Raw genomic sequence first — 11,949 nt, forward strand, 5'->3', positions numbered from 1 at the left:
TCCTCTGGAAGGACTGATTGTCAGGGCCTCTTAAAAGGTGCCACTTACTTAGAAGTCTGTGTGGGCGTTTCCGGGTCACGCGACGTTGATGCTTGGGAGTCATGTGATACCAAGATGGCGGTGCCGCGGTAGCTTCCCTGGGACAGTATCGTACTAGGAGCCACGACACTTTTTGCCCTTAGGTCGTGGGGAGGCCCATTTGAGTGACTCTACGGTAGCCCGTGGCGAGGATTAATGACCTGATCGCAGCTGGGGCTGTTGATGTCGACGGTAGGTTCCGGGGAGTACTGGTGACCTCGGTTTAGAAACCTTGCGCCGGCCGGGGCAAACGCTGGAGAATGGCCAGCCTCCGACATCTGGACCTGCAGCGTTTGAGTTCATGAGGTTTCCTAGGGCATCACAGGTCCCAAACCTCTAAAGTATGCGGGAATTCGAGTTTTTGGTTGTGTGAGAAGACAGTTTAGGATCCCCGGAAGTGCAGAGAAGGCCTCAAGAACTGCGCTTTCTCATCCAGAGGCCTGACTTCCCCCACCGACTAACCCTGCATTATTTCCCCTTTCCTCTCAATGTGCTCTCCATATTTCAGGAAATATGATCAGCGCCCCTGATGTGGTGGCCTTCACCAAGGAAGACGAATACGAGGAAGAACCTTATAATGAGCCGGCTTTGCCTGAAGAGTACTCAGTTCCTCTCTTTCCTTATGCCAGCCAGGGGGCTAACCCCTGGTCTAAACTGTCTGGGGCCAAGTTCTCCAGGGACTTCATCCTTATTTCCGAGTTCTCCGAGCAGGTGGGACCCCAGCCCTTGCTGACCATCCCCAATGACACCAAAGTTTTTGGCACTTTTGATCTCAATTACTTCTCCTTGAGGATCATGTCAGTGGATTACCAGGCTTCATTCGTAGGCCATCCTCCTGGTTCTGCCTACCCCAAGCTGAACTTTGTGGAAGACTCTAAAGTAGTCCTGGGAGACTCGAAAGAAGGAGCCTTTGCATATGTGCACCACCTTACTTTGTATGACCTGGAGGCCAGGGGCTTTGTGAGGCCCTTTTGTATGGCTTATATCTCTGCAGACCAGCATAAAATCATGCAACAATTTCAAGAGCTCTCAGCCGAATTTTCCAAAGCATCTGAGTGCTTAAAGATGGGTAACAGGAAGGCGTTCGCTGGGGAACTTGAAAAAAAGTTGAAAGACTTGGATTACACGAGGACAGTGCTCCACACAGAAACCGAGATCCAGAAGAAAGCCAATGACAAGGGTTTTTATTCTTCTCAGGCTATTGAGAAAGCCAATGAACTGGCCAACGTGGAGAAGTCCATCATTGAACATCAAGATTTGCTGAGGCAGATTCGCTCATACCCTCGTCAGAAGATGAAGATGCCTGATTTGCATCCTAGTGATACAGAACATAACCAGGATCAGGCTGACCAGGTATCCACTACCTCTAATCCTGAGGAATCAGCTAATGCAGACCTTTATACCTGCAGGCCGGCTTACACCCCCAAACTCATCAAGGCAAAGTCCACCAAGTGTTTTGACAAGAAGTTGAAGACCTTGGAAGAACTCTGTGACACTGAGTATTTCACTCAGACCCTGGCCCAGCTTAGCCACATTGAGCACATGTTCAGAGGAGACCTGTGCTACCTCCTGACCAGTCAGATTGACAGGGCACTTCGAAAACAACAGCCCATAACAAATTTCCTCTTTGAAGATTTTGTAGAGGTTGATGACAGGATGGAGAATGTGCCCTCTCAGCCCAGTCTGGGCAGGCTGCCTCCCAAACCTGTAGAAGAATGTCCCATTCCTAAAGTGTTAATTAGTGTTGGCTCCTACAAGTCCAGTGTGGAGTCTGTACTGATCAAGATGGAGCAGGAACTTGGAGATGAAGAGTACAAGGAAGTGGAGGCAACAGAGTCAGGCAGTTTTGACCCCCAAGAAAACCTGGACTATCTGGATATGGATATGAAAGGGAGCATCAGTAGTGGGGAAAGCATTGAGGTTTTGGGCACCGAGAAATCAGCTTCTGTGTTGTCGAAATCTGACAGCCAGGCCAGTCTCACCGTGCCATTGAGCCCCCATGTAGTCCGTAGCAAAGCAGTCAGCCACAGGACAATCAGTGAAGACAGCATTGAAGTCTTAAGCACCTGCCCTTCTGAGGCCCTCATTCCTGATGACTTCAAGGCCAGCTACCCAAGTGCCATTAATGAAGAAGAAGCCTATGCAGATAATGAGGGGGCCATCCATTTCCAGGCAAATGCCGGTTCACCAGAACTGGATGAGACTCAGGAGGGCAACTTGGAAAATATCCCATCCCAGATAGACTCCAGCTGCTGTATTGGAAAGGAGGGTGAAGATCAGTTGGTGCCTCACCCCACCCCAGCTTACACTCTTTCTGATGAGGATGGTGTGGTGAACATCCCCCCACAGTGCTACATACAGAAGGACCAGGGGCTCCACGTGGACTTTGGGATGGAAAACCCTGACCCTTCTCCCCGAGACAACAGTTGTGAAATGTTCCCAGCTTATGAGCTGGATCCAAGCTGCCTTCTGGCTAGCCGAGATGTTAGTAAGATGAGCCTGGATAACTACTCGGATACCGTGGGCAGTGTGGCTTCTACCAGCTCAGACAGAATCCCCTCTGCTCCCCCTGCTGGCTTATCCTCTGAGAGGCACAAAAAGAGAGCTGGCCAGAATGCCTTAAAATTCATCCGCCAGTACCCTTTTGCCCACCCAGCCATCTACTCCCTGCTCAGTGGGAGGACACTTGTGGTCCTGGGAGAAGATGAAACCATAGTCAGGAAGCTCGTAACTGCACTGTCCATCTTTGTTCCCAACTATGGCTGCTGTGCCAAGCCGGTGAAGCACTGGATTTCCTCCCCTTTGCATATTATGGATTTTCAGAAGTGGAAGCTTATTGGCCTACAAAGGTAACTGGCTCCAGGTGGTGGGGAAGAGCCCTAAACATTATGAAATGAAGCAGGTTTAGGATCTGTAGACCCTAAAAAGGAAACCTTGCTTCCTAGACAGTAGCTAACCCTACTCACTGTTCTTACTTTTGGCAGATCACTCTTGATCCTGTTGCCTTCTCTACCATTGCTAAGTGATTGCTAATCCTGGCCCCTCCCCTCTTCCATGTCAGAACTGTTTGGGAGAATTAATTTCCTGTGTATGTGTGTGGTGTTAGTGATCCCAGGTCCTGCACATGCTAAGCAGACACACTTCTTATATCTGTATCTTCTGGGAGAGTTTTTTAAACCATAAATTCCTAGTCAGATTTGGATTGCATTTGTCTGGGGTAAGAACTGTAATCTTGATCCAGTGAAGTCAGAGAATGACTGGACCTGAAGATCTTTATGTTCAGACTCCAGGTCACAGCGGTGTAAAGGATTGTGGCTGTCACTGTGGAAGATACAGAACTCCAATAAATTGTACTATGCTGTTCTATTTGCTCTGAATAATGAGGAGTCACAAGAGCTTGTCCTTTCCCCATTTGAAATTCCTTCAGAGTTATGGTGCTACCCTGCCAGGACTCATTTACTTAGATATTCAGGCATGTTATTCCTGTGTTCCAAGAAAGAAGGAAAATAAAGTTGACTTACTCAGTAGATCATTTGCAGTGGTTACTGCATGATCACTGTCCAGTGCCTGAATTACAAGGTAATTCAGCCATGTTGACTCTGTCCTCCATCCTGTCACTGTGTCACCAGCTTAATCTCTCTGAGGCTATTTCCTTTACTGCAGGCAGCTGGAAGTATGTTATGTGATAGGGGATTCCTGGTCTGTACAAGTGTGCACCCTCTAAAAAGGAAGGAGGCAGACAGGGCCACAGATTTCAGGGAGATACCCTCCAAATGACACTTGAGCCACTGCACAGAATCTCAAGTGATTAAGTGCCTGCTAGCATATGAGATACCATGTGTGTATCCTACTGAGGGGGTGCAGATGTTGGGCACAAGTGTCAGTGCCTATGCAGTGCTTATGCCCCAAAGGATGACTTACTAGGGGGTCAGTGAGGAGCCAAAAGTGGCATGGAAATGGGTAGGTTATTCCTAATCCAGGGAAGCCTTAGGAAAGTGAGTTGAAACCATGACACTAGAACAGCATGAGGTGAAAACCATCAGAGGTGTGGTGGTTGCTGAGGAAACTGCAGGGGTCGAGGTCACCAGTGCTGCCACCCTCACTGTGATAGATTTGTTGGGTATCTCTCCTGTGCAGGGGACTCCCTGTGCTCACCTTACGGAGCTCTAGAAGGCCCAGATTGGGCATGTGTTATTTTAGAACAGTACCTGACCTTAGAATTGATTAGCTGTGTTGCGGCCAGTCTAAGCTGTATTAGCAAGGCAGAGGCTTAAAAAAATGACTGAGAGGTGCTTTTGTGTAGTGGCTCTCTTGTCCACAAAGCTGTGAGCAACAGTAGGCCTGTTTCTGTGAGCTGGATTCATCTAGATCCTCAAGTCTTGACTTCACCTGGAACTGCTCAAATAAAGGTTTTAAAGAATCTCACCTTGAACCACCAGCTTCACTGGCTCTTGGTTCTTTCCACCTATACAGGTCTTCTGTCTGGAAACAGGTTGGAACAGCTAATCGTAAGTCTGCCATCATTTTCAATGAAATGCCAGGGAGAAATGTGTGGCTTGATGAGCAGTAGTGAGAAGATCAGGAATGATGGGTAAGCAGGACCCAATTCTAGAAGGAGAGAAAGTGTGTAACAGAGGCTTAGGCAGAGTCCTAACTGGGTGACCTCAGATTCCTCATCCTTGTGGCCTCCTTGGTTTGGATGGCAGCAGTCTGGGTTTGGAAGAATAGACCTTGTTCATTGCAATGGAGCACAAAGTCTGGGACTTGGTTGTGTATTTGGCTTCCTGAATGAGGAAGAATTTTGTAGGAAATAGAAACAGAAGAACTTGGAAGGAGCCAGCATTTTGCAACCACTGGGAGGAAAGGTGTGCTAATGCTGAATTTCATGAAATGGCCTAAACTGGACATCACAACAGAGATGGAGGATCAGACAGGTAGGAACTAAAGCTGAGCCTAGTGGGGAGAGGAGCTGCACTTGCTAAGTTCAGGGTTTGCCTGGGATCCCCCAGTGGGAGTAAAGGCCAACAAATGTGATGGAAAAGTTGGTGTGGAGTCTGCAAAGCCCCTAGTTGGGGTGCGATGGGTGGTAAAGGAAGGCCATTGAGGCACTAGGAGTGTTAAGAGGGTAGTCCTGAAGAGGACACTCCTGAGTGCTGCCAAGCCCTTTGGGTTAGCTGCAGCCAGGGTCAGCCAAGGCTACAGACTTGCTCCCAGGATGCAGCAGGGCAGTAGAGAGGACGTGCCATCTTTGTACGGTGGCCACAGCTTTGGTCCTCAGGTCCAGGAGTAAGAAATAAAAATAGAAAGGAAAGTGGTCAGACTAAACATACCATGAAATGATAAAGGGCAGATGAAGCAAATTCATAACACACCAAGTAACTCACAGAATTGTCATATCAACTCAGAAGTGCCCTCCCTCAGCCTGGGTTTCTCTCTGTGGCTCTCTGGATGTCTTCACATTAGATTTGTAAACCAGGCTGACCCTGATCTTAAAGCTCTGCCTGCCTCTGCCTTCCTAGTGCTGGGATTAAAGGCAAGTTCATGAGGCCCCAATTCTCCCTTGTTCACGGGGTGTGCTGTTTACCCGCTGCCACTGGGTCAGGGCATAGGGCCTGTGTGGGTCTTGCCATAGTCTTCAGGCCCTTCATAGTCCCCAGGTCCCACTCAGATCCAATGTGCCCATGACAAGACAACACTCTAGGACATTCTTCATCAGTCTCAGCTCCCAGCTCAATGCTTGGTTAGGTAGTGGATGCTTAATTAATCATTAAATGTAACAAAAAGGAAAAATATATGGATTCAGTGGGTTGTTGTATAGCATCGTTTCTTATATCAGCCCTAAAATATGTAAAATCTTGTCAGTTCTATTTGCTAGACCTGAAAGTAATGCCTTCTTTTGTGGGAAGACTGCTTTTTTGAAGGGGGCATGCCATGTATAGTTCTGGCTGTCCTGGAACTCACTCTATAGACCAGGCTATCTCAAACTTACAAAGATCCGCCTGCCTCTGCCTCCCGAATGCTGGGACTAAGGTGTGTGCCACCTATGTCCAGGTGGGAAGACTGCTCTAAAGGAGAGCTTTTTTGTTTTCTTGTGTTGCTGGAATGAAAATCAGGGCCTGTGTGTGACAGGCAAATGTTCTAACTTCTCTAGCCCTACCCTTCAGTGAGGCTGTGGTTTTTATAGGGAGTGTTTTGGTTTTAGAAGTTTATTACAAATTCAAAGGTGGGAATTTAAGAGGAGGAGTCTCAGAGCACTATGCTTTCTGAATTAGATATGAAGGTCAGCCACACGGTGGGCAAACAGCCAGCTGACAGGGAGGAAGCATTACAGAGTGAGGCTAGGGAAAGAAGAGGATCTGATGCTCTTTTGAGTTAAGACTCAGAAACTTGAGGTTTTTAGGAACAGCCTCAGGAGGCTAGGCTGAGCACTTGGCCTGTTCCACCTCACCCCTTGGAACACACACTGCTGGGCAGTAGGGACATATCCCAAGGGAGATGCAGCCCAAGGCCTCTAAACAGAGAATCTGTTAGCAGTCACTGTACTGGCTGGTGTGGGCTCAGAGAGATAACAGTGATAGATATATCCCACTGCAGGCCAGGCCCCACCCTTAGGTGACTTATTTTGTCCTTCTGGTTACCCCAGGAAGAATGGAACAATGAGAAAGAGGAGGAATGGAACAATGAGAGGAGATGAGGCTGAGGAAGGGTAAAAGATTAACTGAGCTATATCCTAGAGATGGGGGAAATCAAGCATGCTTTAGTTTGGTGTGAGAAATTCCAGGAAGTACAGGCAGGCAGATAGTTCTAGAGCACCACTGGAGGCTTGGCTTACTTTGTGGAGCATCCATTTAGGTGAGTAATAGATGCTTCAGAGATGGTCAGGGCCTTGAGGACCTTAGCACTTGGTCTTCCTATAGAGACAGTTGAATGTGAGTTAGTTTGGGGATAAGTGAGCCTCACCTCCTAATCAGCTGCTCCTATTTTTCTAACTTTGGCCTATGTTTTTCAGAGTGGCCTCTCCTGCCAATGTGGGTACTCTCCATACCCTGAGCCGTTACAGCCGCTACACAAGCATCCTGGACCTGGACAGCAAGACCCTACGCTGCCCCCTGTACCGGGGTACACTGGTGCCCCGCCTTGCTGACCATCGCACTCAGATCAAGCGGGGCAGCACATACTACCTTCATGTCCAGAGCATGCTCACGCAGCTCTGTTCCAAGGCGTTCCTCTACACCTTTTGCCACCACTTGCATCTGCCTGCCCACAGTGAGGAGACACAGGAAGCAGTGGCCAGCAGACAAACCAGCTTCCTAAAGCTGAACCTGGGGCTGGTGAACGAAGATATCCGAGTGGTGCAGTACCTGGCTGAGCTGCTGAAATTGCACTATATGCAGGAGTCACCTGGGACCACCCACCCACTGCTCAGGTTTGACTATGTCCCCAGCTTTTTGTATAAAATATAAGGGTTCCAGCCACTATGACCAAGACCTGTGACTCAGGGTATGGGGAGGGAGAAGGGTTGGTGTGACTAAGTGGTTGCCTGAGCTGGAGTGTTGAGCCTTCTGGTGTCAGCAGGACGGGAACAGGTGGCAGTCATAGTTCCAACATAGCCCCGGGCAGTGTGTGAAGTGGGCAGAGCAGAGATAGCACCCAGCCCTCCAGAGGTAGCTGGGAGAACAGTAGCAGCTGCTTTTAGTTCGTTAGGGAAATAGCTTAGAAATAAGGGGTGTCCTTAATTTTCCAAGGATCAGCAGTCTGAGCAGGAAGAGAAAGCTCCAGGCTCTGGGACTGGAAAAGATGAGGCTAAGTAGTCAAAGCCCAAATGACATCTGAATGGCACAATCAGCCCGGGAACTGTGATGATGTGTTAGGAAGCAGGACAGCCATTGCCTCCATCTACCTCTACCAAGGCCCGTTACTTGGCTTCCTGGAGCCCCATAACTGAGGGGAGCCTCCTGGACAAGGACACGAAGGAGCAGTGCTCTGGTCAGCTGGAGAGACGCATCTGGGCCCTGAGGGCTTCGGACCACAAGCGGCCCATCCTACCCTTGTCTCTAAGGAAGTGCTCATCGAGTCCTGGGGGTCACTGTGACAGTGGATGTGAAGCAGATGCCAAGTGGCTACAGCCAGTTTGAGAAGTACCTTGGGAGCTGTAGATGAAGCAGACCATACGGCCATCACCACTATGCATGGCAGGAGCTACGCAGACACTGAACCTCCTGAGAGCGTGATGACAACTAAGTTCTGGCTGGCTGGCTGTGTGCTGACCGAAACACAGGAGCAAGGATGCCCTGTGCTAGCTAGCTCCTGGGTGACCTATCTTTATAGACATCTGGGAGGTAGTGTACACGTCTCACAATCATTCCCATGTTGTTCATTTCCCCTTCAAGAAACTCTGAACCTGAGAGGAAGGCACCTTTTAGTCCCCACCTGATCCCCTGGTGGCCATCTCTGGGATTCCTGTTGCAGCTGCTCTTGTGTGCATGGAATGCTTCTCCCATTTGATAATGTGAGACCTTAAAAAAAAAAAAATCTTCTCTCCCTAAATAGAAGCTCTGGTTGTTACCGTTGCTTTTAAATTTGCTCCCAAAAGCTATGGTAAATTGGACCCGGATCAGCAGCCCAACAGTTAGATGCTGTGTCCCTGCCCTCGGGTCTGTCAGCAGGTCACATTACTTGAGGTCTCGGAAGGAACCTATAGAAGCCAAGTAACCAAAGATGGCTTGTGGTGTCACTCTTGTGCCACATTCCTTGCCTAGGTCTTTGATAACAGTCTGGTCAGTGGCTTCAGGTCATGGCCCCTTTTTTCATTTTAGAGGGTATGTGATTTTGCTTCTGAGCCTGTGAAGGAACCAGAAAGATGGCACTGCCTACACCAGTTTGTGTCTGTTACATGTATTACAGACACCTTGGCAGCTGTTGTTTCTCCTCATGACCCCCCTCATCTGCTACTGCTTACGTGTTGTAGGTTCCACGGTTGCCTGGTTGGCTAAGTAGTTTCCTCAGGCCTCCAAGGAGGAATGTGCTAGAGTTCAAGAGCCAGGCTGGGAGGTGGTCAGTTGCTGGTACTGCTGCCTAACATGGGGACTCTGAGGTGAATACCGTGTCCCTGAACTGAGAAAGTCAGCAGCCATGCTTGGCCTCTGGATACTGAAAGCACACACATTTCAGTGTTCTGAAGTGGGGTAAACATGCAAGTATCTCCGTAGCATCCAGCCACAGAGTGGCTCAGAAGACAAAGCCAAGACTGATGGCGAGTGGGCACTTTGTGTGGCAGCCATAGAACAGGTGCCTCTCTTGAATGGCTCCTCACTAAGACTAACAAGAATGTGAACTCCATTTGCGATCTCTTTTGAAACAGGATCTCATATAACCCAAGCTGGGTTAAATTCAGTGTGCAGCCCAGCATAACCCTGAACTCTTGACATCCGAACTGCTGAAATTACAGGTGTTTGCCACCAGAACCAGGATCTAGATTTTTAAAACTTTGTTGTGTTCGTTTTAAAAGAATTAATTAATGCTGAAACCATGCTTCCTCTCACAGGGTATCAATCTTTGGGGGCTGAGTTTGGATAGAGGCAGTTAGTTAATGCCCCGTTCTTTTGCTTTAGAGGACTGGAATTTTCTAGAAGTAGTACATATGTATACCTTGATGTTGTAGAGACCTATTCAGCAGGACTTAACTCCTTCAAGTTTTCAGTTGGGGCATGGTGGCACACACCTTTAATCCCAGCACTTAAGAGGCAGGTGGATCTCTACAACCTTGAGGCCACCCTGATCTGCATGATGAACTTCAGGCCAGCCAAGGCTATGATACCCAAAAAGCCCAAGCCAACTTTGAACTAGGTAGCTAAGGATGGCTTTGAACTGATCCTCCTGCCTCCACATACTGAGATTACATGCCTATCTTGAGTTTTACAGATTAAATCCAGGGCTTCATACATGCTAGGCAGACACTGTACCAACTGAGCTACATCCTCGTCTGGCTGATTTAGTAAAATACACTATCAAAGGCACCTCCCAGATAACGGAGCTTCCCACTGCTTTATTCCAATCGCTTTGAGCCCTGGCACTAGAACTGGTTAAGTTTGTTTCAACTTGACTGCCAAGCTATTGCTACTACAGTAAAAGTTGCTCTTAAACTTGGAGCTGGACTGTGGTTGTGAGCTGTCTGTCCTGATCTGGCCTTTAACTCCTTTTTTAAGATCAGGTAGTGTTTAAAATACAAAGGATTTCAACCTCATCTAAATTAGTTCCTATTTCATAATCCTAGGAAGGCCAGGAGACCTCACTTCTTTGCCAAGTATCAAAGCCAGCATTTGAGCTGTGGTCCTAGAGGCATAGCTTCTAGAATATCTTGTATGCATCTTGGCCACTCGTCTGCTATGTTAAGTTCATGTCATTCTCCCAGCCTGAATGTTGCATATTGGACCAGTGTCCTGTGCCACCACCATGGTTCATCTCTGAAATGGTTGGGTGGTGTTTGCAAGGCCTTTGGAGGAGCCAAATCCTCATGGCAGTGAGGCCATCCACGCTAATTTCTATTTCTCTAGAAAGCTCCTAAGAAAGTGCCTTGGCTTGTACTTTGAAATAAATAAGCCAGTTTTCTGGCTTCACTCTAATACTGTGACCAAACTGGAATCTTAAAGGGAGGCATACTCACTCGTAGGTTGCAAAAAGGAGAGGGAATTAGGTTTCTTTTGCTCAGAAAGCAAAGCTTCCCTGCTTGTCTGAGCCCACTAAGATCTGGCTCTGTTAAAACTTTGGGAAGGAAGGAAGAAGGAATAGAGATGTGGCAGTGGGAAAGAGCATCCCACCACAGCACATGCAAACTGACACCACGGCCTTCTCTTGTGGCGACAGTACCAACAATAGACCAGCTCCTAGGGAGCCTTGGCCAAACTATCTTATGCTGGACAGAGCACACAACAGTTACAGTAAACAACACAGTCTGTAAGGAACTTGTTTCTAAGAAGCTATTTTATTATTGCATGTTCCCACTGTCTGTAAATGTGTCCCAAACCTGCTGCAGTCACAGTACTGGAACCAGAGCACTGCAGATGTGACCATGTTCCACAGGCATCATGCACAAAAGCTTAGAGTAAATGCCAAATAACTAGTATGAGGAGTGTACTTTTTAAGATATTAATTTATTTGAGTTCAGATATTTTTAAAATATAAAAACTGGTTGTATTTTTTAAAGATATAATTCTTGTAGACATTCTGTGGGTAAAAATTTGATTGTCCATATTAAAAAGTTTCTGATGGTTTGCAATTCAGTGATGTGAAAAATAAAGACTCTTTCAGAAGGTAACATTTGGGATCCTAATTTTAGGAAGGAGCTGCTTCTATCTCAGGCAGGTAGAATATAAAGCCTTTGGCCGCTGTTGATTAAACTGGGAAGGGACTCATACACCGATGCAGTCAGTCAGTTGTACAAGATTTCTGTGTGCGTGTTTGTGTCCGAGGAATGAACCCAGCACGACACACATATGAAGTATGTGTGTTATCTCGTGACACCCCTAGCTCTTCTATTACATTTCAAGTTGCTAACAGTAATTTTTTTCCTTTAAAACAAAATTTTCTGTGGATCACCATTTTGCCTGCATGTATGTCTGTACTTCATGTGTGCCTGGTGTCTTCAGAACCCAGAAGAGGGTGCCGATTCTCTGAGACTGGAGTTACAGATGGTTGTGATTCACCATGTGGCTGAGAATCAAGCCAGGGTCCTACGCAAGGGCAGCCAGAAGTGCAGAGCCATCTTTCCAGCCCTAACACTAACTTCTTGCTTATACACTTACCTAGTTTATAATCTCAAACTTAGAGCAGAAAACTCTGGTGTCTGGGCAACAGAAACGAAAACATTTGCTT

At 47.6% G+C, this 11,949-nt stretch overlaps 1 protein-coding gene across 1 annotated transcript; it reads left to right on the plus strand.

The window, feature by feature from the left end:
* The first annotated feature begins 150 nt into the window (after positions 1–150).
* Positions 151–11,910, plus strand: SMCR8 (SMCR8-C9orf72 complex subunit). The gene is made up of 3 exons (XM_080923612.1): positions 151–270; positions 587–2,927; positions 7,088–11,910. Exons 2-3 carry the CDS (start codon positions 592–594, stop codon positions 7,539–7,541), a joined length of 2,790 nt encoding a protein of 929 aa, XP_080779738.1. The 5' UTR covers positions 151–270; positions 587–591; the 3' UTR covers positions 7,542–11,910.
* Positions 11,911–11,949: the final 39 nt, after the last annotated feature.

The sequence above is a fragment of the Micromys minutus genome, assembly GCF_963924665.1.
Source record: "Micromys minutus genome assembly, chromosome: 10".
NCBI classification, from domain to species: Eukaryota; Metazoa; Chordata; class Mammalia; order Rodentia; family Muridae; genus Micromys; species Micromys minutus.

What these genes read in the sequence shown, in the direction of transcription:
- SMCR8 (XM_080923612.1), top strand. Translation starts at nt 592, where the DNA reads ATGATCAGCGCCCCTGATGTGGTGGCCTTCACCAAGGAAGACGAATAC. An exon ending in AAGCTTATTGGCCTACAAAG is followed by an intron (nt 2,928 to 7,087) that starts GTAACTGGCTCC and finishes TATGTTTTTCAG; the next exon opens with AGTGGCCTCTCCTGCCAATG.